The 27,899-nt window shown below is 52.0% G+C and overlaps 1 protein-coding gene across 3 annotated transcripts in view; it reads left to right on the plus strand.

Annotated features, from left to right (window-relative positions):
* The window catches only part of LOC140391460 (uncharacterized), an 89,282-nt gene extending 62,158 nt beyond the window's left edge, over positions 1-27,124 (plus strand). For 2 of the 3 annotated variants that reach the window (XM_072475968.1, XM_072475970.1), the window contains 3 exons: positions 969-1,596; positions 13,328-14,004; positions 26,695-27,124. In XM_072475968.1, the coding sequence (XP_072332069.1) occupies positions 13,709-14,004; positions 26,695-27,067 (669 nt within the window). In that variant the 5' untranslated portion in view covers positions 969-1,596; positions 13,328-13,708 and the 3' untranslated portion in view covers positions 27,068-27,124. The remainder of the gene's footprint in view (positions 1-968; positions 1,597-13,327; positions 14,005-26,694) is intronic. The other variant, XM_072475971.1, reaches the window with a different exon arrangement.
* Positions 27,125-27,899: the final 775 nt, after the last annotated feature.

Consider the following 27,899-nt stretch of genomic DNA (forward strand, 5'->3'; position numbering starts at 1 on the left):
CGTGGCCAAACCACCTAGCCTGCACGTCTTTGGGTTGTGAGGGCGAAACCCACGCAAACGTGGGGAGAATGTGCAAACTCCACACGGACAGTGACCCAGAGCCGGGATCGAACCTGGGATTATTGGCGCCGTGAGGCAACAGGGTTAACCCACTGCGCCACCGTGCTTCCCTCATGCTGCCCTTTGTTGATATGGAGTCTCCTGGGGCACATGCTGTCTATCACCTCATTGAAAGATCAATAAAGCCTTGTGCATTTAGTTTTGTTTCAGGGTGTGTGGCGGCTCCCTGCACATGGGGTGCCACCTTCAGCCTACATCAACTGTGCTATCTTCTCCGGTGTCTGCCTACCTGGGCTCACCAGCACTGCGAGGGGGCAAAAAACATGGAGTTATTGGAGATGAGATTGGTGTTGAGTAGGTTGGTAAGGATTATGTATGTGTTGCCATCTTACCATCCTTGGAGGTCATTCCTCTCAGAATAATAGAACTAGGCACTGGCTTTGCAAGGCCATTGATCAGCAGGGAAATTGTCCTAATCATTCTAATGTAATTAATGGAACCTTTAGAGATAATTGTCTACATTCTTGAGCCAACCAATTTGGGGCCAAAAGAAATAACCCTCTCCAATCTGGTGCTTAGGCTTTTCTGACAGCTGTCTGAGCATCCATGGCTGCTTTTGGGCCTCAAACCCATGCCTGGTTAATTTGGAATATCTTACTGAAAAAGCAGCCCTTAATTCTTATGAAAATAATTGCCTGCAAAATGCAATTAGAGTCCACATGAAGTGTGATGATTGCAGGTAAAGCTTTTAGGAATGAAATACTTCCAGCTGAAGACTGGTTGTGTGTGAAGGTTTTTATTTTGCTTCAGTGCATTAATAGTGAACGTCAGCTCACTGACAGAGTGAGGAGAGGCTGCTGCAAATGACTAACATGTTAAACGGGCTGGATTTTCTCCTTCCTCCGCAGAGTAAGGCTCCACATTCACAACCCTAAACCCAGAATGTTCGTCATTCATGTGTCATGAATGGGGTTACGATGTGTTCATATTGGATCAGCTTCAGGAGCCCATCAGGGGCCTTCAGAAAAATCCAGGCAATGCTGCAGTGAGATCACTGCTTCAGCAGCAGGGGGGTTGACCTCCCTTGCACAAATCAAGGTTGTAGAGTGGCTCACAAGTGGTAGAGGTGGAGACCAAGCACAAACAGAAGAATCAATGGACAGACATGAGGCATTATCAAAAATCTAGATTTTTAGGAGAGTTTTGTGGTCAGGAAGACATGAGGCCAAATAATGTCGTTTTCAGAAAGAATTCCAGAGAAGAGGGCAGATATTGACAGTCTTTGAATGGAATGGAGAGAAACATGCAATAATGAACACAAAGACAGAGGAAGTGATTGGTGCCTTGGACCTTCTGCGTTTATTGTTTTGTTTCCAACTAATCTGCCTGGAAGCAAATCAATTCCTCATTCTGTGACGTCATGAATGGAGAGTGCTGATGTCGTCAGAAAAGGGCATTCTACACAAAATGGCTGCCCCTCGGCTGCTTTTCACTGGCAATTTGGAAGCACAGGGATAATAGTGCTGACATGGATCAGTAAGTACCAGCTACTTTCTATACTTTTAGAAATTTTGAAGGATAAAGGAAACATGTAAGGAAAAGAGTTCAGAGTAAATTAAACTTGTCAAATTAAGCACTGTCGATAGCACAATGGGCAAAAGAGCCTAGTTTATGTACTACACTTTCTACAATCTGCCACATATGATTTAAGATTCTGTTAAAGTTTGGTAGTCTGCTCTTCCCTTTAATCATTCATGAATTTATTTTTATGCTTTATAAGCACAAATAGGAATAAATCTCAAATTATGATCTACATTGAAAAAGACCATGGGCTGCATTCTCCGCTGCGAGTCCGCCCTGCTGCCATTGCTAGCGAGGGGGGAGTATTTGGCCACACCATTCGCTGGTGGCAGGATTCTCTACTCTGGCTGCTTCTCAATGGGAATTCCTATTGAAGCCACCCCACGCCACAGGGAAACCTGCCAGGTGTGCACTGCCAGCGGGCCGAGAGAACCCACCGCCGGCAAACGGCCAGAGGATTCCAGGCCATGTATAGAAAGAACGATTTCTACTACATTTGAGTTTGTTAGAATCCTGTTAGAAACTCTTAGGGTGGGATTCTCTGATCCCTCGCTGGGCCGGAGAATCGCAGGGGGGGGGGGGGGCGTGAATCCAGCCCCAACGCCGGCTGACGGATTCTCTGGCGCCGGTCTTTCGGCGGGGGTGGGAATCGCATTGCGCCGGTCGGGGACCGTTGGCTGTGCCCTCCCCCGGCGATCCTCCGCTCCGCGATGGGCCGAGTGGCCACCCGTTTTTGGACAGTCCCGCCGGCATGGTTTAGATAAGGTCCTTACCGGCGGGACCTGGTTCTACGGGTGGCCTGCGGAGTCCTCGGGGGGGATCTGGCCCTGGGGGTGCCCCCACGGTGGCTTGGCCCGCGATCGGGGTCCACCGATCTGCGGGCGGGCCTGTGCCGTGGGGGCACTCTTTCCCTCCGCGCCGGCCACGGTAACGGTCTGCCATGGCCGGTGCGGAGAAGAACCCCCCTGCACATGCGCTGGGATCACGGCAGAACACACTGGCGCTCCCGTGCATGCGCCAACTCCCGCCGGCTGGCGGAGGCCTTTCGGTGCCGGTTGGCGCGCCGCCAACCCCGCCGGCCTAGCCCCTGAAGGTGCGGAGGATTCTGTACCTTCCGGGCGGCTTGACACAGGAGTGGTTCACGCCACGCCTCGGCGCCGGTACGGCCCGCCCCGCCGGATAGTGGAGAATCCTGGCCTTAATGTTTAAAGAGAAGACTGAACATCCCATAATTAACTGACAGAACTGCACCACAAGATTATGTTTTTAAACACAAAACAAACTTTATTGTCCATATGAAGAAAATTAAACAAAGAAAACCAAAGATGACAACTTATAAAGGCTAGTGCTATAAACTCAGTTCTACTTTTATTCCACCCTCCCCCCAAGTGTTATCTTAAACTATGCAAGAATCTTGAAGGTTCATTCATTTCTTTTGGTACCAACCCAAAGATATGCCAAAGCCCTCTGGAATTTACTTTACTTATCTTCGGTATGTCAGCTTTCTCTAAGGTACAAGGTTTATGGGGATACTTCTATTAGCTTTTGGTTAAGAATCCCTTTAACGTTTCCTTAGAGATCTCATGACTGTGGACTCCTCAGATCCCTGTCCTGGCTGCCAGCAGATGCCCAACTACCTTCCCCATGGCCTTCCAAGTTAACTGCACACTGCTTTCCACCTTAATGTTCTGTAAGGACTATTGTAATTTCCTTTTTTAGCTTCAACCTAGGAAAATATTCCAACTTCTTTCCTCCTCAAGAATTCCAAACTGAGCTTGAGCCCCCACCTGCATTCCATGTGGTGAATAATAAAGTTTTTTTTGTTTTAAAAAAAATATTTTTATTCTCCTCCTTTTTCACATTTTCTCCCACATTTACACCCATCAACAATAAACAATAATCAGCAAGATATGTCAATCCTCATAATAACACCGATCCCATCCGCCCACCAACCCCCAAACATCAGCCCACATGTTTACATAAACAAATGACAAAAAGGAATCAGGGATTACCCGTAGTCACCCTTAATCTACACAGCCCCCCTCCCCCCGCCCCACCCCCCCAACTAATGTTCGATGTTATCCAGTTCTTGAAAGTGCATAATAAATAGTGCCCATGACTTGTAGAACCCCTCCGAGCTTCCCCTCAGTTCGAACTTAACCTTCTCAAGGGTCAAGTATTCCAACAGGTCCCCCCGCCATGCCAGGGCACTGGGTGGCGAGGCTGCTCCCCATCCCAGCAGGATCTGCCTTCGGGCGATCAACGAGGCGAAGGCTATGATATCTGCCTCCGCTCCCGTTTCCACCCCTGGCTGGTCCAACACCCCGAATATGGCCTCCTGGGGACCCGGGTCCAGTTTCACACGCACCACCTTGGAAATTACCCTAAACACCTCCTTCCAGTACTCCCCTAGCTTTGGACAGGACCAAAACATATGAACGTGATTCGCGCCCCCCCCCCCCCCCTCCCCGCAACGCTCACACACATCCTCTACTCCTTCAAAAAAATCGGCTCCTCACCCTCGTGATGTGCACTCTATATACCACCTTCAGCTGTATCAGCCCCAACCTCGCACATGAGGTGGAGGCATTCACTCTCCAGAGCACCTCACACCAGACCCCCTCCTCTATAACCTCTCCCAGCTCTTCCTCCCACTTTGCTTTGATCCCTTCCAGTGGTGCCTTATCCTCTTCCAGAATATCTCCGTACACCGCTGACACTGCCGCCTTCTCCAGTCTCCTTGTCGTCAACACCTCCTCCAGCAATGTGGAGGCCGGTTCCTCTGGGAAGCTCTGTATCTCCTTCCTGGCAAAATCCCGAACCTGCATGTACCTAAACACTTCTCCCTGCTCTAGCCCATACTTCGCTTCCAGCTCCCTCAATCCTGCAAACCGACCCTGAAGAAACAAATCTTTTAGCGTCTTAATCCCCTTCTCTTACCATTTCCGAAAACTTCCATCCCACCTCCCTGGCTCAAATCTGTGGTTCCCCCGAATCGGCATTTCCCTTGACCCTAAACCCAACCCGAAGTGTTGGCGAAACTGCCTCCAGATTTTCAATGAAGCTATTATTACCGGACTCCCTGAATATTTCCCCGGAGCTATCGGGAGCTGCGCTGTTGCAAGTGCCTTCAGCCCCGACCCCCTGCACAAACTCTCCTCCATCTGACCCACTGAGAATCAACCCCTCTGACCCAGCTCTGTACTTTCTCCACATTCGCCGCCCAGTAGTAGTACAACAGGTTCGGGAGACCCAAACCCCCTGCCTGCCTTCCCCTCTGTAGCAGCACCTTTCTCACTCTGGCCACCTTCCCTCCCCATATGAATGAGGTAATCCTTCCCTCAATCTCCCTGAAAAAAGACTTTGGCAGGAAAATAGGTAGGCATTGAAAAATAAACAGGAATCGCGGCAACACATTCATTTTCACCGCCTGTACCTGACCCGCCAGTGACAGAGGAAGGTCATCCCACCTTGCCAGATCGGCTTTCACTCTCCCCACCAAACTAGTGATGTCGTACCCACCCCCGGGCAACCTGCACCCCCAGATACCTAAAATAAGTCCCCGCTCTACGGAATGGCAGCCCCCCCACCCCTGCCCCCACCCCCGGCCGAGACACCACAAAGTACTCACTTTTGTCCAGGTTCAACTTGTACCCCGAGAAAGACCCAAATACCCGCAGTAGCTCCAATATTCCTCCTATCGACGCACTCGGCTCCGACACATACAGCAGCAAGTCGTCGGCATATAAGGACACCCTATGCTCTATTCCCCCCCCCCCCCGCACTATTCCTTTCCATGCTCCCGAACTTCTCAATGCAATGGCCAACGGCTCAATCGCAAGTGCAAACAGCAGGGGGGACATAGGACATCCCTGTCTCGTACCACGGTGGAGAGAAAAGTATCTCGAACTGATATTATTTGTGCGGACACTCGCCTTCGGTTCCTTATATAATAGCTTTACCCAGTTCACAAACCTTGGTCCAATCCCAAACCGCTCCAGCACTGCCATCAGGTACCCCCATTCTACCCGATCAAACGCCTTCTCGGCGTCCAATGCCACAACTACCTCTGTTTCCTTTCTTTCTGCCGGTGCCATAACAATGTTCAAAACCCTCCTAATGTTCGAAAACAGCTGCCTCCCTTTCACGAACCCCGTCTGATCCTCCCCTATCACCTTCGGAAGGCACTCCTCCAGCCTACCCGCCAGTACCTTCGCCAACACTTTTACGTCCACATTCAGAAGTGATATGGGCCGATACGACCCACACTCCGTCGGATCCTTATCTTTTTTTAGTAACAGGGAAATCGATGCCTGCCCCAAGGTTTGCGGCAACACCCCCTTCCCTATCGCCTCCTCAAACAAGCCCACCATCAGGGGTGCCAACCTATCCTCAAATTTTTTATAATATTCCACCGGAAACCCATCCGGCCCTGCCACCTTCCCCGACTGCATCCTCCCAATCGCATCCTTTATCTCCTGCTCCACTACTGCTCCTTCTAATGTAGCCCTGTCCCCCTCCCCTAGCCTCGGGTACTCCAACCCATCTAGAAATTCCTGCATCTCACGGTCTCCCCCGAGTGGCTCTGACTTGTACAACCTCTCATAAAACTCCTCAAAAACCTTGTTAATCAGCACTGGGGCCGCCACCAACTTCCCTGCCCTATCCTTCACCTGAAGAATTTCCCTTGCCGCTGCCTCCCTCCGGAGCTGACCTGCTAACATACCTTATCTCCATGTTCATAAACTGCACCCCTTGCTCGTCTCAGTTGGCGCACCGCCTTCCTGGTGGACAGTCAGTCGAAGCTCGCCTGTAGTTCCTTCCTCTTTTCCAGCTTTGCCGGGTCCCCATCCTCTGCACACCTCCTATCCACCTCCAACATCTCATCTATTACCCTCTGCCCCTCCAACCTCTCCTCTTTATCCACCCTGGCCTTAAACAAAATTACCTCACCTGTCACCACCGCCTTTAGAGCCTCCCAGACGACTGCCTTGGACACCTCACCCGTACAATTGAAACCTACATATTCCTTAATTACCTTTTCAATTTTCTCACAGAATACTTGGTTCCCCAAAAGCCCCACATCCAGTTTCCACCGCGGTCTCTGCGCTGCCCCCTTCTCTCGCACCATATCCACCCAATGTGGAGCGTGATCTGTCACTGCAATTGCAGAGTATTCCGACCCCTTGACTCCAGCCAGCAAAGCCTTCCCCACCACAAAAAAGTCAATCCATGGGTATACCTTATGGACCGCTGAGAAAAACGAATACTCCCGTTCCCTTGGGCGCAGGAACCTCCAAGGGTCCACCCCTCCCATTTCCACCATTAGCCCAGCCAGCGCCTTCGCCCCCCCTGATGGGACCAGCGAGCGCGGCCGTGATCTGTCCAACCTTGGCTCCTGCACCAAGTTCCAGTCCCCCCCCCCCACAATCAGCTCATGCATGTCCAAGTCGGGAATAGCCCCATACACCTTCCTCGCGAATCTCACAGCGTGCCAATTGGGACCGTATACACTTAACAGTGCCACTAATCTCCCCTCCAGTGCCCCTGTCACAATCACATATCTACCCCCCTGATCTGCCACCACCTTCTCCATCTGGAAGCGTACCCTTTTGCTGACCAGCACCGCTACCCTCGAGCCCTTCCATCGAATCCGGAGTGAAACACTTGGCTAACCCAGCCCTTTTTAAGTCTCACCTGGTCCTTCACCCTCAAGTGAGTCTCCTGCAGTATTGCTACATCGGCTTTCAAACTTTTAAGATGTGCAAGCACCCTTGACCTCTTGACCGGACCTCCTAGCCCTCTCACGTTCCACGTGACTATCCTTACTAGGGGTCTCTCACCTCCCCCCCCCCACCTTTCTTATCCACCATCACCATACCACCGGGCCCTGCCCCATAAGCCTGACCCGCCCCTGTCCATTGTTAACATCGATCCCCTTCCCCCCCTCCCAAGAACCCCCCCTACAAAAACATCCCCCAACATCCATCCCTCCACCCCCTCTTGCTCGCCTCGTAGGCCCATTGAAGCCTGCTATCCAGGCTCCAACGTCCGCAGTCCTCCTCTCACCTCACCCCCGTTCACTGACTTTAGTTAGCTAGCGCGGGTGGCTCCCTCCGCCAAGACCTCTTGCCCCCTTCCGCCCAGTCCCAGAGAAAGAAACACCAAAACAAACCCAACAATCCAACCCCTACAATTCACTAACATAACATTTAACCGTCGCAACACAGAACGCCATTAACTTGAACTCTGTAACAATGAAAAGAGAAGTAAATTTCAATACAAATCAGTAAAAAGAAAGTTGTAACATTTGTACATTTTCCAGCCGCTCAAACACAGTCCACAGTCTCACTTCCAGTTCCGCTCTTCACGTCTGTCTCAAGCCTTCTGCCCTCACGAACGCCTCAGCCGCCTCCGCTGTCTCAAAATAAAAGTCTTTGGCGTTATATGTTACTCTCAACTTCGCCGGGTACACCACACCAAATCGCACCCCCTTCTTGTACAAAGCCGCCTTCACTCGCCCAAACGCCGCTCGTCTTTTTGCCAACTCCACCGTCCAGTCCTGGTAGATCCGAACCGCAGTACCATCCCACAGCACCTCACGCTCCTGCTTCGCCCAGCTTAATACTTTCTCCTTCATGCAAAACTTACGGAAGCAGATAATTACTGCCCTTGGCGGCTCGTTCACTTTGGGCTTCGGCCTTAATGACCGATGAGCTCGGTCTAGCTCGTACAGGGTGGGGCTCTCACCCTCCCCCATCAGCACCGCCAACTTCTTAGCGAAGTATTGCGTTGGCCTTGGGCCCTCTGTCCCTTCGGGCAAGCCCACAATTCTCAAATTGTGCCGCCTTGAGCGGTTTTCCAAGTCTTCCAGCTTTGCTCGGAGCCCTCTGTTAACCTCCACCACCCTCCGCAGCTCGTCCCCCATCGAGGTGACCTGGTCGCTGTGTCGTGTCACGGCCTCCTCCACCTCCTTCATCTTCTCGCCCTGCTCTCTCACCTCGGCCAATGCCTTTGCCACCTCCACCCTGATCGGGCCGATTGCCTCCTCCAACAATGACCTCAACACGATCGTCATCTCTTTCCTCAGGATCTCCATGTGCCTCACCAAACGTTTTTCCAGCTCCACCACCATCACCTCGGTCATCTTCTCCACTGTAAGTTGTGCGGCCCCGCCTTGCAGTTCGGCTTCTGGCATCCTGTCAACACTTTTGCTTTTGCTCGTCTTCTCCTTCGGCGGCGAACCCGCGTTTCCTCCTTTCTTCAACGCTGCTTTTCGCATCCTTTAGCGGCTTATTGGATTTTATCCTCTTTCCTTTCTCCTCTCTCCCCCTTCACCCTCCTGCCCTTCATCAATCTGACATTCTTCTTTTTTGAAAAAAAAACTTTCACCAAACTTCCTTAAATCTTCTTTCTTTCTCCTCTACATTCACCTGGGACCAGGCTTCAATCTTCTTTCTTCTTCCTAGGTGGGAGCCATCCGACGTGGAGCACCCTCCCTACATGGCGCCCTGACCTCGGGCCTGCCGCCTCAGCCTCCTCGTAGCTCCGCCCACGCTGCTCTGACCTGCCGGGCCCGGCGCCTCAGCCCCCGCCGCCCGACACCCGCGCGGGGTTCTTCGCAGGTTTTTAAACTGGCCCCGCTGGCTGCTCATGGCGGCCCCAAAGGCCGACGATAGTTGGGGAGTGCATGAGGACTTGGGGATTTCCGTGAATCGCGGCCACCGGCGGGAGCTCTTGTTATTGCGGCCGCCCTGCTTGCCCACGCCACCGGAAGTCGTGAATAATAAAGTTTGTGTGGTATTATCAGGTATTGCAGCACCCGAGAGGCTGAAGTTCCATTGGTCAAACCTGGGGGTTTACCATTGGCTGTATAGTATGTAGCTCCACCTAGATAGGCGGGGTATAAGAGTCGGTGCCGTCCCAGCAGCCCTCATTCTGTACCTGAGCTGCTGGGGAACAGTTCTAGTCTATTAAAGCCTTCAGTTATGCTTTAACCTCGTCTTTGCAGTAATTGATCGTGCATCAGTTAGTATTTTCTTTCCTTAATTGCTGGCCTGACGAACATGCATCTCCTTTGGCTCGTCCAACCCAGTGAACTGCAGTCTACACCAAATCAAAACTGCAAACAGCCCTTTGTGAGCAAACAAATGCAACTAAATTAAATAAAAGAACCTTCTAAGCCCCAGAGCCCCACACTATTACAATGTTTTGGGATGTTCCCAAACAGAAATGCAAACAAATTATTTTTTTCCCCCAACACTACTCTTTGATTCGGTGACACAAATGAATAATTTATTTTCCTAATAGGTATAGTTGTCCTCCCTCCAGACTCACTGGTTCCACCAAGAGATTCAGAGATGGGTCACCCATTATTTAAATTGATTAACTTCCAACTTGGTCCTTGTAAGATAAACACAGGGTAGTTTTCTATTTATCTTACATTTAACCCTTCAATTCATAAAACAAAAAGTTATTTTCTAAAACATATGGATTTTGAACGAGATGTTCAAGGATGGCACAGTGGCACAATGGTCTGCACTGCTGCCTTGCAGCGCCAGGGACCGGATTTGATTCCAACCTCGGGTAACTGTAGAATTTGTACTTTCTCCCCGTATCTGCGTGGGTTTCCTCCAGGTGCTCTGTTTTCCTCCCACATTCCAAAGAGGTGCAGGTTAGGTGGGTTGGCTCTGCTAAATTGACCCTAGGTGGGGTTACGGGAATAGTGTGGGGTTTGGGCCTAGGTAGGGCACTCTTTCAGAGGGTCGGTGCAGACTCGATTGCCCAAATGGCCTCCTCCTGCACTGTGGGCATTCTATGAATCTATGTTCAAAGGAGTTTTACATGTGAGCTGCATTTACATTTTAAAGTCTTTCATACATGCGATTTAAATTTGTTTAAAATATAAATCACCCACTTTATTATGAGCACTCCTTTATATACATTTTTGCCATAAATCCTGAAATTAATGGTGCCTCCTCACACTGTGCGTTTAAGGTCTTGGTGCTGAGCAGTTCATTGTCAGCATGCCTTATGGAGTTTACCAGTTCAGAACAATTTGGGGATTTTAGTCACAAATTGAGCACTCAGTTCTACCAGGCTGAACAGATGGCTGCAGCAAATATTTAATTCTGTGCCTTGAACTACTAACATCTAATTGACTAAATCTTTGCTGGATCCATTCAAATGGAACATTGCTTGTTGAATGTTTACTCCGGTGACCTTATCTGAAAATGCACTGATTTAATTTTCACACATACTCAGCACCCTTCCTCCTCCATCTATGAAACACAAAACGCAGCACATAAATTATGTAAATTATTTATTTTATAAAGTGCAATTTATATGCAATCCCTTGGGGTTACTTTAATCGCAATAATCTGTTAATTATATAAGCCAAATATTGATATGAATAGCAAAATATAAAAGTAATTACATTCTGATAAACAACAGCATTTTAAAAAGTAGCTTGTTAAACATACTCAGTCACAGAGGCCTAAACAAAAAGGGGTAGATTCTCCATTGCCCACTGCTGGTAGCGGGTTTCCCAATCTGGGGAATGGAGCGTTGCCCCAAAAATGGGATTGCCCTCCCCACCACTGGCGGCAGCAACAAGCTACCCGTGCTGGCAGCAATTGCACCCATTTGCATTCAATTAACAGGCAGGAAGCCCGGGTTCCAGCCCCATGTGATGCTGCAGCCTCTCAGCCGGGATGCACGGGTATGAATTGGTGCTAGTCTTCCCAAGCCTGGCCCTGATGTGGTGGACCCTGCTCAGGGTCAAGGGGGTCAGTGCATAATGGATGTTCCCCTCAAAGTTCATCGTATGGCCCACGTAATGCAAATCTTGCTCCTCCACCTGACCACACGGCCCATCAGAGACCCCCAACAGAACCACCCATCATAAATTTGCATGGAAAAGGAGAAGGAATCGCACCATGGTGCTGCTGCTAGCATCAGTGGAGACCAGAGGCTGGATTCTCCGTCGGCGGGATGCTCCATTTTGCCGGCAGCCCGGGGGTTTCCCGACGGCGTGGGTAAACCCCACAATGGGAATCCCCATTGACCGGCCGTCATAACGGAGTACCCCACCAGCGGGGTAAAACAGTAATGTGGTGCAACGGGGCAGAAAATCCAGCCCCAGTTGCGAGTCTCCGGTGACGGGAGCATCCAGAGCAGAGGATCCAGCCCAAAGTGCAAGTGCTGCAACGCATAGAATTGAATATTTGTATTGCAGCTATCCGATCCGACTGGTGAAGTGAGTGGCCAAGTTGTGATTAACACCTTGGATGTGTCTACCAGTTCACATCAATTTCATCAAAACCCTGATAATACTTTCCTCTGTAAAGAGATCTCTGACAATTCTAACAGAGATTGCATTCAGTCTGGTTCAGCTTTATCCAATGAATTCCTTACTTCGAGCCTTGCTCAATCACGATACAGCAGTCTAGATTTTCTGATTGCGTTCGCTTGATAAACAGGTGGATGAATTAGTTAAGTCCAATCAGAAAATTGGGCAATTATTTGCAAAAGCTAACTTTCTGCCCATTAAATGCATCACACGAAAGACTTGATTGTTAGGTGAATTGTACATTCTGAATTCTCCCTCAGTGTACCTGAATAGGCGCCAGAGTGTGGTGACTAGGGGATTTTCACAGTAACCTCATGGCAGTGTTAATGTAAGCCGACTTGTAACACTAATAAAGGTTATTATTATGTAATCCTTGTTCTGGATTCATAGAATCATAGAATTTACAGTGCCGAAGGAGGCTATTTGGGCCATCGGGTCTGCACCGGCCCTCGGAAAGAGCACCCTATGCCTCCACCCTTTCCCCATAACCCAGTAACTCCACCTAACCTTTTGGAAACTAAGGGGCAATTTATCATGGCCAATCCACCTAACCTGCAGTTCTTTGGACTGTGGGAGGAAACTGGAGCACCTGGAGGAAACCCACGCAGGCATGGAGAGAAAGAGCAAACTCCACACAGTCACCCGAGGCTGGAATTAAACCTGGGACCCTGGAGCTGTGAGGCAGCAGTGCCACCGTGCCGCCCCCAATTGCATCAGGACTTAATGATCTGACTTAGATCTATTACTGATTTACATACGAATCCATTGAAAAGGACGTGGAGGCTTTGGAGAGGGTGCAGAGGCGGTTTACCAGGATGTTGCCAGGATGTTGGCTACACGGAGAGGCTGAATAGACCCAGACTGTTTTCAATAAAACGGTGGAGGTTGAAGTGCGACCTGATGGAGGTCTCCACGATTATGAGGGGCATGGATAGGGTCAGTCACCAGGGGGCATAGGGTCCGTGGGGCAAAGTGTAGAGGAGATGTGCAAGGCAGGTTTCTTACACAGAGGGTGGTGAGTGCCTGGAACGCGCTGCCATGGGAGGTTGTGGAAGCAGATACATTAACGGTGTTCAAAAGGCACCTTGACAAATACATGGATAGGATGGGTATATAGAGGAATACGGCACAAGGAAGTCCTGAGGGTTTTGGCCAAGGGTGGTATCATGACCGGTACGGTTTGGAAGGCCGAAGGGCCTGTTCCTGTGCTGTATTGCTCTTTGAAAATGGATGCCCAAACGGCAGAGGCACATTGGGAAATGTATTTCAAGAGCGGTGTCTGAACAATTTTCAGAACATTTTTGGGCTATTTTTCTGCCTTTTTGTTGTTCCCAGGAATCATCATGGCAATTGTTGTGGTGCGACCATTTGTTTTGCCAATAACAATTGGGGAACATTGGGCTTCGCATTGGGAAGCCTCCGATATGGAAGGATAAAAGGAGGACCACAGAGGGATTTCAAGCAATTCAAGTTGCACGAGACACACTGCAGCCACCCTGTTGACAAGCTTGCAGCTGCAAATACAGCTATAGATACACATACTTTGCTTTATTAGAGGTTTATTGCTGTAAATGCAAGATCCTTAGAAATCCAACTTTGCAATTTACCTATATCTCAAATTTCTAACCTTTATACACTGTAACCTCCCCAGTCCGGAAATCTGTTTCTCGGAAACACCAGTTGTCTGGAATTTCTTTGAGCAGACCCAAGCAACTCATGGATTCGCCACTTATCTGTTCTGGCGCTGCAATAAATCAAGATGGTGGGTTGGGAAATCCTGTGCAATGCACACCATCAACATCACCAAGCCCAATTCCATCAACCAACACACTGGATGAAGCACAAGACCCAGAATTAGCAACATTTGCGATTGATGATCTGCAAATTCCTTCTGCACCCTTTTCAACTATTGGTAAAATAAAGCCGAACATGGAATCACCTGTTTGCTTGACGTCATCATTTCATTACGATACTTTGGGAGCAGAAACATGGAAGACACATTATTTGGATAAGTAAAACTATTTTTATTACTGCTTTATAATGTTTTATTACTGTTTTATATTTCTGTTAAATATTTACATAGTGCTTTTCAGTTCAAACACTTGTGGATTGGCAAACTAATGTCATTCTATAATCCAGAATATTCCAAAATTCAGAACTGACTGGTCCCAAACATTCCAGACTGGAGAGGTTACAGTGTATTCTGAATTTACCTATTAATGTGGAAACAGGACAAAAATCAATCCATTCCAAAACTCCAGACACAAAAATAAACCTAATAAACCAGAGAAATGTGAAAATTAAGTTGCTTGTTCTGAAAGGACAAGATTGCTAGGCCTTGGAGGCCAAATATGGCTCATGGATGGTGGGGCAAAGGGTGGAAAACAGGGGAGCTGAGATTTCTGATGCTGGGGAGCTTTCCCAGGAGTGGCCTGGCAAATTGACAGGCTGCCCACTGTACAGAGTTTGTTAGAGGTGATTTTGTGGCCACACTGGCATTCTGATGGCAGAAGAGCACCCCTTCCACCCCCACGCCACTGTGTGTAGAAGTTGCCAGCAGCAGAGGTGGCCTTTCTGCAACAGGCTGGGGGGCTGTTCGAGCCAGAGGTTGCATGCCCCAATGAGACATTCATGGGCAGCAGAGGCAATCCAGCCAGCCAGTGGGATTCCCCCTCCGCTCGGAGGAGTACAAATGGCTTTGAAAGTTGATCAGTTTTTAATGAAACTGAATGTCTTCGTAGGCACATCTATAATTGGGCATCATTGCATGCCTCAACCTGCCCCAGCATGCCCATCTCTCCCAGTGGGCCGGCCAAGGCTCCAGAGCTGCCAGCTCTTGATTGGGAGTCTACCCGCTGTCCTTCTTTGAACAGTGAGCTGGGAGCGGCCAATTAGGAGCCACCTCTGGGAAGATTGTAGTCTCACTGCCAGCAGGTATGGTCCCATCATAATGGTCTCAAAGCCTGAGGCAAAATCCATCCCATTAAATTTATGCTCCACCTATTTGTGTAGATTTATATCAAGACCACCATGGCAAGAAATGCAAAGATTTTCCAATAGAACAAAATAATAACGGGTCAGACATCTTGCTTGCACCTTGCATCAAGTGACGTTGCTATGTAAGAAACGGCTTCACTTTGAAGGAGTATCTTAGAGGTGAAGGTCTTGAGATTATAACATGCTATATATATGTTCATGAAAGCTCTTTATGTTTTGTTTCATGTTAACAGCCAAAGTAGCTGGCTTATATGTGTATCATCTATGCATCTGGGCTGCTGCTGCTGCTGACCTCCTCCTAACGCCCCGCGAGATAGTCTAGGAACGGTTGCCACCGCCTGAAGAACCCCTGCACAGACCCTCGCAAGGCAAACTTTATCCTCTCCAGCTTGATGAACCCTACCATGTCGTTGGTCCAAGCTTCCACAGTAACAAAATCTCCGCCGGGCTACCAGGGACGCAAAGGCCAGAATACCGGCCTCTTTCGCCTCCTGCACACCCGGTTTGTCCGATACCCCAAATAATGCCAATCCCCAGCTCGGCTTGACCCGGGCGTTCACCACCTTGGACATGGTCCTCGCAAAACCTCTACAAAACCCATCAAGCGCCGGGCACGACCAGAACATATGGACGTGATTTGCTGGGCTCCCCGAGCACCTCCCACATCTGTCCTCCACCCCACAGAACCTACTCAACCTCGCCGCTGTCATGTGCGCTCAGTGAGTAACTTTAAACTGTACTAGGCTGAGCCTGCCGCAAGAGGAGGAAGAATTAACCCTACTCAGGGCATCAGCCCACAGACCCTCATCTATCTCCTCCCCAAGCTCCTCCTCCCACTTGCCCTTTAACTCCTCCACCGAGGCCTCCTCCTCTTCCTGCAGCTCCTGGTAAATCGCCGAAACCTTGCCTTCTCCAACCCATACACCCGAAATCACCCTGTCCTGAATCCCACGTGCCGGAAGCAGCGGGAATTCACTCACCTGCCGTCTCACATACGCCCTCACTTGCATGTACCTGAAAGCGTTTCCCGGGGGTAGCCCAAACTTCTCCTCCAGCGCCCCATGGCTCGCAGACGTCCCATCGATGAACAGGTCCCCCATTCTTCTGATCCCTGCCCGATGCCAGCTCCGAAACCCCCCATCCATCCTTCCCGGGACGAACCGATGATTCTCCCGAATTGGGGACCAAACCAAGGCTCCCACCTCGCCCCTATGTCGCCTCCACTGCCCCCAGATCTTCAGTGTCGCCGCCACCACCGGACTCGTGGTGTACCTTGTCGGCGAGAGCGGCAGCGGTGCCGTGACCAGCGCCCTCAGGCTCATGCCCACACAGGACACCATCTCTAGCCTCTTCCACGCCGTCCCCTCTCCCTCCATTACCCACTTTCGGATCATCGCCACATTGGCTGCCCAATAATAGCCACATAGATTCGGCAGCGCCAGCCCCCCACCCCTTGTCCCTGCTATGCTCCAGAAATACCCTCTTCACCCTCGGGGTCTTATTCGCCCACACAAATCCCATGATGCACCTGCTTACCCATTTGAAAAAAACCTTAGGGATCAAAATGGGAAGGCACTGGAACACAAAGAGAAACCTCGGAAGGACCGTCATTTTGACCGATTGCATCCTGCCCGCTAGTGAGAGTGGCAGCATATCCCATCTTTTAAAATCCTCCTCCATCTGCTCCATCAACCATGTCAAATTGAGCTTATGCAGGGCCCCCCAACTCCTAGCTACTTGGATCCCCAGGTACCGAAAGCTCCTTTCCGCCCTCTTCAGTGGTAGCTCGTCTATCCCCCTTCCCTGGTCCCCTGAATGCACCACAAAGAGCTCACTCTTCCCTACATTGAGTTTATACCCCGAAAAGTCCCCAAACTCCCTAAGGATCCGCATGACCTCCGCCATCCCCTCCACTGGATACGCAACATACAACAGGTCATCGGCATACAACGACACCTGGTGTTCCTCTCCCCCCCCCCCCCCCCCCCCCCCGAACCAATCCCCTCCATTTCCTGGACTCCCTCAGTGCCATGGCCATCGGCTCAATTGCCAGTGTAAACAACAAGGGAGATAAGGGACACCCCTGCCTCGTCCCCCGGTACAGCCCAAAGTACTCCGACCTCCGCCGGTTCGTAGCCACACTCGCCACAGGGGCTCTATATAGCAGCCTGACCCAACTGATGAACCCCTCCCCGAACCCAAACCTCTGCAACACTTCCCAAAGATACTCCCACTCCACCCGATCAAAGGCCTTCTCCGCGTCCATAGCTGCCACTACCTCCGCTTCCCCCTCCACCGATGGCATCATAATTACATTGAGGAGCCTCCGCACATTAGTGTTTAGCTGCCTACCCTTCACAAATCCCGTCTGGTCCTCATGAATCAGCCCCGAGACACAGTCCTCAATTCTCGTAGCCAGCACCTTCGCCAGCAGTTTAGCGTCAACATTGAGGAGCGAGATCGGTCTATACGACCCACATTACAATGGATCTTTGTCCCGCTTCAAAATCAAAGAAATCAACGCCCTGGACATTGTCGGGGACAAGGTCCCCTCCTCCCTCATCTTATTAAAAGTCCTCACTAGCAACGGGCCCAGCAGGTCCTCGAATTTCCTATAAAATTCAACCGGGAACCCATCCGGCCCCGGGGCCTTCCCCGCCTGCATGCTCACCAATCCTTTAACCAGCTCCTCCAGCCCAAACGGCGTCCCCAAACCAGCCACCTCCTCCTCCTCCACCCTCGGGAACCTCAGCTGACCGAGGAATCGTCGCATCCCCTCCTCCCCCGCTGGGGGCTCAGACCTGTACAGATCCCCATAGAAGTCCCTAAATACCTCGTTTATTCTCACCGCACTCCGCGCCGTATTCCCCCCTCTATCCCTAACTCCACCAATCTCCCTCGCTGCCTCCCTCTTACGAAGCTGATGTGCCAGCATCCGACTCACCTTCTCCCCATATTCATACGCCCCCTTGTGCTTTCCTCCACTGTGCCTCTGCTTTCCCCATGGTCATCAGGTCGAATTCCGTCTGGAAGTTCCGTCGCTCCCTAAGTAGCCCCTCCTTGGGGCCTCTGCATAGCTCCTGTCCCCCCTTAAAATCTCCCCCACCAACCTCTCCCTCTCCCTCCTCTCTCTCTTCTCCCTGTGGGCCCTAATGGAGATTAGCTGTCGCCTGCCCACTGCCTTCAATGCCTCCCAGACTACCCCCACCTGCACCTCCCCGTTGTCGTTGGCCTCCAAGTATCTTTCAATACACCCCCGCACCCGCCCGCACACCCACTCATCTGCCAACAGTCCCACATCGAAGCGCCACAGAGGGCGCTGGTCCCTCTCCTCCCCAACTCCAGCTCCACCCAATGCGGGGCGTGGTCCGAGATGGCTATGGCCGAATATTCCGTTCCCTCCACTTTCGGGATTAGCGCCCTACTCAAGGTGAAAAAATCTATCCGGGAGTAGGCTCTATGGACGTGGGAAAAAAAAGGAAAATTCCCTGACCAGCGGCCTGGCAAACTTCCATGGATCCACTCCCCCAATCTGGTCCATAAACCCCCTGAGCACCTTGGCCGCAGCCGGCCTCTTACCCGTCCTGGACCTAGAACGGTCCAGTGTTGGGTCCAGCACCGTGTTGAAGTCCCACCCCCCAATTATCAAGCTTCCTACCTCCAGATCCAAAATCCGACCCAGCATGCATTTCATAAATCCGGCATCATCCCAATTCGGGGCATATACATTCACCAGTACCACCCGCACCCCTGCAGCCTACCACTCACCATCACATATCGACCTCCATTATCCGCTACAATATTCAGTGCCTCGAACGTCACACGCTTCCCCACCAATATTGCAACCCCTCTGTCCTTCGCATCCAGCCCTGAATGAAAGACCTGCCCTACCCATCCCTTTCTCAGCCTAACCTGATCTGCCATCTTCAGGTGCGTCACTTGGAGCATAACCACGTCTGCCTTCAGTCCCTTTAAGTGCGCGAACACCCGGGCCCTCTTGACCGGCCCGTTCAGGCCCCTCACATTCCAAGTTATCAGCCGGATTAGGGGGCTACTCGCCACCCTCCCCCTTGCCGCCTAGCCATCTCCTTTTCTAGGACAGCCATGTGCCCGCGCCTCCCGCATCCCCGCCGCGACTACCTCTCCTACTTCCAGCTCCCCTTTGGCCAATGCAGCAGCAACCCAGTTCCCCCCCTCCCTCCCTACCTCCCCCTCCTCCCCCCCACTAGATCCTCATCTAGCCATTTTGCTCCCCCCATGACACTCACGTAAGTCAGCTAACTCCTGCTGACTCCGGCCTCTCCCGCCAATTCATCGACCCCCCAGTGTGAGAATCCCCCACCCCTTGGCAATCAGTGCGCACTCCTCTCCAGCACCGCCCTTCCCCCCCGGCCCCGTCCCATCCTTCCCTGACGCGGGAAAAAGCCCACGCTTTCCGTCTGAGCCGGCCCCGCCCCTCTGGCGCAGGTCCTTTTTTGCGGCCTTACACCAACTCCCTAACCCCGGGCCTCCACCCCCCCCTTCCTCCGCAGGGCCCTGCTCCTCCAACACCGACACCCACACTCTCCCCTAGTCCCCACATCAAATCCATTCACCCATCCCCACCCAGCACCAAAATAAAAAGAACATTCCCCAAACACAGTAAACACCCCCCCACGACAAACCCTCAGTTTGAGTCCAACTTTTCAGACTGGATAAAGTTCCATGCCTCATCAGGCGTCTCAAAATAGTGGTGCTGATCTTGGAACGTGACCCACAATCGCGTTGGCTGCAGCATCCCGAACTTCACCCCCTTCCGATGGAGAACCGCCTTAGCCCGGTTAAAACCAGCCACCTCCGCACTCCAGTCCTGGTAGATTTGGATCTCTGTGTTCTCCCACCTGCTGCTCCGTTCTTTTTTGGCCCATCTCAGGAAATGAAATAAAATGAAAATGGCTTATTGTCACAAGTAGGCTTCAATGAAGTTACTGTGAAAAGCCCCTAGTCGCCACATTCCGGCGCCTGTTCGGGGAGGCTGGTACGGGAATTGAACCGTGCTGCTGGCCTGCTTTAAAAGCCAGCGATTTAGCCCAGTGTGCTAAACCAGCCATGCACTCTCTGTCCATGAAGTGGTGGAACCTCACCACTACAGCCCTTGGCGGCTCGTTGGCTTTGGGTCTCCTTGCCAGGACCCGATGAGCCCCATCCAGCGTCAGGGGCCTCGGGAAAGCTCCCGCGCCCATCAGCGAATTGAGCATCGTGCTCATACATGCCCCGGCATCGGGCCCTTCCACTCCTTCGGGGAGACCCAGAATCCGAAGATTCTTCCTCCTCGACCTATTCTCCAGGTCCTCAAATTTTTTCTGCCACCTCTTGTGCAGCGCCTCGTGCGCCTCCACCTTCACCGCCAGGCCCAAGATCTCGTCCTCGTTCTCCGAGGCTTTTTGCCGACCTCCCGGATCGCCGCCCCTTGGGCCTTCTGGGTCTCCACAAGCTTCTCAATCGACGCCTTCATTGGCGCCAGCATTTCTGACTTCAGCTCCGCAAAGCAGCATTTGAGGAACTCCTGCTGCTCCTGCGACCACTGCGCCCACGCTGCTTGGTCTCCACCCGCCGCCACCTTGCTTCTCCTCCCTTGCACTTTCCGCTGCACCAGGATCACTGTCTTAACCACTCCACTCCTGGTCCAATCCATACAGTGCCGGGGGAACCTTGCTGTCACCTTCCCATCCTGGGAGCCGTCGAACAATTGCCGTTGGAGCCCCTCGAAAGAGCCCAAAAGTCCGTTCCTGGCAGGAGCTGCAGAACGTGCGACTCAGCTCAGCATAGCCGCAACCGGAAGTCCTGAGCTGATTGATTGACATAATAGAACTTATAATGCAATCTCAAATGTCTGACATCCTCTTTTTTTAAAAAATATCTTTATTCAAATTTTTTACATATTTTCAACAAATCCCCCCTTTGAGAAAACAAAGAACACATAAATAAACATCTTATAGCTATGTCACGTATTCTCCCAATATACAAGCCCCCCATTAAATAAACACAGTAGTATACACAAAGTACCCCCCCCCCCCCGGGTTGCTGCTGCTGACCACCTCCTACCGCTCTGCTAGAAAGTCTAGGAACGGTTGCCATCGCCTGAAGAACTTTTGCACAAATCCCCTTAAGGCAATTTTACCCTCTCCAATTTAATGAACTCTGCCATGTCGCTGAACCAGGCTTCCATGCTTGGGGGCCCCGCATCCTTCCACTGTAGCAGAATCCTCCGCCGGGCTACCAGGGATGCAAAGGCCAGAATACAGGCCTCTTTCGCCTCCTGCACTCACGGCTCGTCCGATACCCCAAATAGTGCGAACCCCCAGCTCAGCTTAACCCGGGTGTTTACCACCTTAGACACCGTCCTCGCAACGCCCCTCCAGAACCCATCCAGCGCTGGGCATGCCCAGAACATGTGGGCATGATTTGCTGGGCTCCCCGAACACTTCACACACCTGTCCTCCACTCCAAAAAACTGACTCAGCCTTGCCCCAGTCATGTGCGCCCTGTGCAGAACCTTAAATTGTATCAGGCTAAGCCTGGCGCAAGAGGAGGAAGAATTTACCCTACCCAGGGCGTCCACCCACGTACCCTCGTCTATCTCCTCCCCCAGCTCCTCCTCCCATTTACCTTTCAGCTCCTCCACCGAGGCCTCCTCCTCCTCCTGCATCTCCTGGTAGATCGAGAGACCTTGCCTTCTCAACCCACACTCCCGAGAGCACCCCATCCTGGATCCTACGTACTGGCAGCAGCAGAAATTCCCTCACCTTCCGTCTTACAAACGCCCTTACCTGCATGTACCTGAAGGCATTTCCAGGGGGGAGCCCAAATTTTCCCTCCAATGCCCCAAGGCTCGCAAACGTCCCATCTATTAACAGGTCCCCCATCCTTCTAATACCTGCTCTGTGCCAGCTCAGAAACCCCCCATCCATTCTCCCCGGGCCAAACCGATGGTTCTCTGGATCGGGGACCACACCGAAGCCTCTGCCTCCCCCCTGTGGCGTCTCCACTGCCTCCAAATTTTGAGGGTCGCCGCCACCACTGGACTCGTGGTGTACCTTGATGGCGGGAGCGGCAGCGATGCCGTCGCCAGCGCTCTCAGGCTTGTGCCCACACAGGACGCCATCTCCAGCCTCTTCCATGCCGCCCCCTCCCCCTCCATTACCCACATCATGCGTATCATTGCCACATTGGCAGCCCAGTAGTACCCACACAGATTAGGCAACGCTAGCCCTCCTCTGTCCCTGCTCCGTTCCAGAAAGACCCTTCTAACCCTCGGGGTCTTTTTCGCCCACACAAATCCCATGATGCTCCTGCTGACCCGCTTAAAAAAGGCCTTAGGGATCAGGATGGAATATAAAAAGGAACCTCGGGAGCACCGTCATCTTCACCAACTGTACCCTACCCGCCAGGGAGAGTAGCAGCATATCCCACCTTTTAAACTCCCCCTCCATCTGCTCCACCAGCCTCGTCAAGTTGAGCTTGTGTAGGGCCCCCCAGCTCCTGGCCACCTTTTCCGCCCTCTTCAGTGGAAGCTCGTCTATCCCCCTTCCCTGGTCCCTGGGTGTATCACGAATAGCTCACTCTTCCCCATGTTGAGCCTATACCCGGAAAAGTCTCCAAACTCCCTGAGGATCTGCATCACCTCCGGCATCCCCCCCCCCCCCCCCCCCAATCGGGTCCGCCACATAGAGTAACAGATCGTCTGCATACAGCGATACCGGTGTTCCTCCCCTCCTCCCCCGCACCAGCCCCCTCCAGTTCCTGGACTCCCTCAGAGCCATCACCAAAGGTTCAATTGCCAACGCAAATAGCAGGGGGGATAGCGGGCACCCCTGCCTCGTCCCCCGGTACAGCCGAAAGTATTCCGACGTCCTCCGATTTGTGGCCAAACTCGCCACTGTAGTTTTGTGCAGTAACCTAACCCAACTAACGAGCCCCTCCCCGAACCTCCTCAACACTTCCCACAGGTACCCCTACTCCACCCTATCGAAGGCTTTCTCCGCATCCATAGCCGCCACTATCTCCGCTTCCCCCTCCACTGCAGGCATCATGATTACATTTAGGAGCCTCCGCACATTGGCGTTTAGCTGCCTTCCCTTCACGAAACCCGTCTGGTCCTCGTGGATCACCCCCGGAACACAGTCCTCAATTCTGGTAGCCAACACCTTTGCAGCCACGTTGAGGAGCGAGATTGTCCTATACGACCCACACTGTAAAGGGTCCTTGTCCCCCTTCAAGATCAACAAGATCAGCGCCCTGGACATCGTCGGGGGTAGGGCCCCCCCTCCCTCGCCTCATTGAAAGTCCTCACTAGTAGTGGGCCCAACAGGTCCATATATTCCTGTAAAATTCCACCGGGAACCCATCTGGCCCCGGTGCCTTCCCCGCCTGCATACTCCCCAGCCCCTTAGTCAGCTCCTCCAGCCCTACCGGTGCCCTAAGCCCCGCCACCTGCGCCTCCTCTACCCTCGGGAATCTCAGCCGGTCTAGAAAACGACGCATTCCCACCTCCTCCGTCGGGGGCTCAGACCTATACAGCTCCCCATAGAAGTCTCTAAATACCCCATTTATTCCCACCGCACTCCACACCGTGTTCCCCCCTTTATCCCTATCTCCCTCGCCACCTCCCGCTTCCGAAGCTGGTGTGCCAGCATCTGGCTAGCCTTCTCCCCGTATTCATACACCGCCCCTTGCGTCTTCCTCCACTGCACCTCCACCTTCTTAGTAGTCAACAGGTTGAACTCGGCCTGGAGGCTTCGTCGCTCCTTGAGTAGTCCGTCCTCGGGGACCTCTGCATACCTCCTATCTACCCTTAAAATCTCCCCCACCAACCTCTCCCTCTCTCTCCTCTCCTTCCCCTCCTTGTGGGTCCGAATGGAGATTAGCTCTCCCCTAATCACCGCCTCCCAGACCACCCCTACCTGCACCTCCCCATTATCGTTCACCGCTAGGTATCTTTCAATGCCCCCCCGGATCCGCCCGCTCACCTCCTCATCCGCCAGCAAACCCACCTCCAGGCGCCACAGCGGATGCTGGTACCTCTCCTCCCCTAGCTCGAGCTCCACCCAGTGCGGGGCATGGTCTGAGATGGCTATGGCTGAATACTCCGTGTCCTCCACCCTCGGGATCAGCGCCGTGCTTAAAATGAAGAAGTCAATCTGGGAGTAGGCTTTATGGACGTGGGAAAAGAAAGAGAATTCCCTGGCCCCCGGCCTAACAAACCTCCATGGGTCCACTCCTCCCATCTGGTCCATAAACCCTCTCAACACCTTGGCCGGCACCAGCCTCTTACCCGTCCTGGATCTAGAGAGGTCCAATGCTGGATCCAATACCGTATTAAAGTTCCCCCCCCATTATCAAGCTCCCTGCCTCCAGGTCCGGAATCCGGCCCAACATGCGCCGCATAAATCCAGCATCGTCCCAATTCGGGGCATACACATTCACCAAGGCCACCCACACCCCCTGCAGCTTACCGCTCACCATCACGTGCCTACCTCCATTGTCTGCCACGATGCTCAGCGCCTCAAACTACACCCGCTTCCCCACCAAAATCGTCACCCCTCGATTCTTTGCGTCCAACCCCGAGTGGAAAACCTGCCCTACCCACCCCTTTCTCAGCCTAACCTGGTCTGCTACCCTCAAATGCGTCTCCTGGAGCATGACCACATCTGCCTTCAGTTCCTTCAGGTGCGCGAACACACTGGCACTCTTGACCGGTCCGTTCAGGCCTCTCACATTCCAAGTTATTAGCCGGATCAGGGGGCTGCCCCCCCCCCCCTCCGCGCCAATTAGCCATCTCCCTTTCTAGGCCAGCTGCGTACCCGGGCCTCCGGCACTCTCCGTTCCCCCCAGCGGCAGACACCCACCCCGACTCTCTCTTCAGGCTCCAGCTCCCCTTTGGCCAATGTTGCAGCAACCCAGTTTCCCCCCCCTCCCCCCCAGCTAGGTCCCCCCCTAGCTGCGCTGCTCCCCCCATAGCACTCCCGTAAGTCAGCTTACTCCTGTTGACCCCAGCCGCTCCCGCCACTCCATCGACCACCCCAGCGTGAGAATCCCCCCCCCCTCCTCTTGTCCATCAGCGGGCACTCCTCTCCAGCACCACCCCTCCCCTGACCCCGCCTCTTTCCTTCCCTAGCGCGGGTGGAAAAACCCGCACTTTCCACCAAGCCGGCCCCGCCCCCTCAGGCGCAGCTCCCTTTCGCGCCTGAGCCCAGCTCCCCCACCTCGGGCCTCCCCTCTCCCCTCAATGGGGTCCTCACTTCCAACCACCGACGCCCACACTCTCACCAAACCCCCACTACGAACCATTTCCCGCTACCCCACCCAACACCCAAAAGGAAAACCGTACCAAACAGAACAGAACATCCCCCCAAAACACAACAATCTAATCAATCCCCTCTCGACATCCCCTCGCAACTGACCCTCAATCCGAGTCCAACTTTTCGGCCTGGATAAAGGTCCACGCCTCCTCCGGCACCTCGAAGTAGTGGTGGCGGTCCTTGAAAGTGACCACAGTCGCGCCGGCTGCAACATTCCAAATTTCACCCCCTTCCGATGCAGAACCGCCTTAGCCCGATTGTACCCAGCCCTCTTCTTGGCCACCTCCACGCTCCAGTCCTGGTATATCCGGACCTCTGCATTCTCCCACCTGCTGCTCCGCTTCTTCTTTGCCCACCTTAGGACACACTCCCTGTCCACGAAGCGGTGGAATCACACCAGCACCGCCCGCGGTGGCTCATTGGGCTTGGGCCTCCTCACCAGGACTCGGTGGGCCCCCTCCAACTCCAGGGGCCCTGGGAAGGCCCCCACGCCCATCAACGTGTTCAGCATCGTGACCACGTATGCTCCAATATCCGACCTCTCCACTCCCTCCGGGAAACCCAGAATCCGCAGTTTCTTCCTCCTCGACTGGTTCTCCATGTACTCGAACTTCTCCTGCCATTTCTTATGCATCGCCTCGGACGCCTCTACCTTCACCGCCAGGCCCAAGATCTCGTCCTCTTTCTCCGAGGCTTTTTGCCGCCCCTCCCGGATCGCCGCCCCTTGGGCCTTCTGGGTCTCGAGCAGCTTGTCTATCGAAGCCTTCATCAGCTCCAACAGCCCTGCCTTCAATTCCGTGAAGCAGCGCTGGAGAAACTCCTGCTGTTCCTGCAACCACGCTGCCTGGTCTCCACCCGCCGCCAGCTTGATTTTCCTCCCTCGCACTTTTCGCTGCTCCAAAACTACTTTTTTCACCGCTCCACTCCTGATGCAATCCATACAGTGCTGGGGAAATGTTACTATCACCTTCCCACACTGGGAAAACCGTCGAACAAATGCTGCTGGGGGCCCTAAAAAGAGCCCAAAAGTCCGTTTCTGTCCGGAGCTGCCGAACGTGCGACTTAGCTCTGCATAGCCGCAACCGGAAGCCCGTGTCTGACATCCTCTAATGCTCCCAGCATTATCCTGTGCTCATTCATAAGGCCTAGACAGTGCCTCATGCACTCAGCTTTTTATTGGATGGGTGTGGGACTTTTCTCTTTTGGTGTTTATCTATTAGTCACAGTAAGAGAAGTGCTACATTCATAAATTGATCTGACGCAATTTTGCTGTTAGCGATCTCATTTTATGCACAATACACAATTTAATAATTGTAAAAAGGCACATGTCTTATGTATTGTGATTTTCTTTCATTCCAAAAATAGATTGTCTTGTGGGATTTTCGTGGGAAAAGAACACACCACTTTTCAAAGAAACTCATTTGAACAAAAGAAGCAACGGACTGTGTTTCTGTGTGGTTACCTGATGGGGTTGTGCTCTGGGAAATCATCCTGTACTGTTGCTTCAGCCTTGAAGAAAGAGGATATAAATGTAGAGGACGTAGAAAGTGCAAGGGAGCTGGAAAGTTTTGCTGACGGCAATTTTCCAAAATCAGATGTCAAAAGTAGGTCAGGTGTCAGCACCACTGCAGATTCGAGCAACATTAAACCGAACAGCAAATATTCAAGCGAGAAGATGGTGGAAACTGTGTCCTACGTGAATGAAAATGATGGTTTAGAGATAATAGATATTGACTAAAATTATATTTGCTATGTATAGAAATTTGTGTAAGCTGTTTAATGTATTTTATATAAATAAAGGAAAAATCATGCATTTCAAGATATTTTCTGGAAGCTGCTCTGTAAAAGTAATTTTGAATGCTATAAAAAGTTTATTTTGTGTATCTGAGATCAACTTGGATCAATTGGTAGTAGCCTCCACAGAGACAAAAGACTGGTTTCAAATCCCTGGTCACTGCAGTGCAAAATAAAGCTGAGGTTCCAATACAGTCTGAGGGCGCTAAGCATCGTTGGACATGCCAAAACCCTTAGTTGTTTTTAAACCTTCTGATCAGGTAGATGTTGAAGATTCCATAGCAATACTTGAAGAGGAGAAGGTTCTCCCAGTGTCATAGCCATTCTGTGCACAACAAATGTGATTATTTTGTCATTTACTTTAGCATTGTCCGTCGGCCATTACTAGTGCAAAATGGTTTCTGCATTTGATCTAGCTAAGAGGTAACTAAACAGCAGAAATTCATTAAAAAGTAATATCATAGGGGCAGCACGGTGGTGCAGTGGTTAGCACTGCCGCCTCACGGCGCTGAGGTCCCAGGTTCGATCGCGGCTCTGGGTCACTGTCTGTGTGGAGTTTGCACATTCTCCCTGTGTTGGCATGGGTTTCGCCCCCAAGCCCAAAAGATGTGCAGGGTAGGTGGATTGGCCATGCTAAATTGCCCCTTAATTGGAAAAAAAAAAATTAGGTACTCTAAATATTTTTTTAAATGAAGGTGTCTCACCACCATCAACTAGGAATAAGCAATAAGTCCTACGTAGGCCCTATTACCTGCCCTGTAACCTCACCCTGCAAT

The sequence above is a fragment of the Scyliorhinus torazame genome, chromosome 15 (genome assembly GCF_047496885.1).
Source record: "Scyliorhinus torazame isolate Kashiwa2021f chromosome 15, sScyTor2.1, whole genome shotgun sequence".
NCBI lineage: Eukaryota > Metazoa > Chordata > Chondrichthyes > Carcharhiniformes > Scyliorhinidae > Scyliorhinus > Scyliorhinus torazame.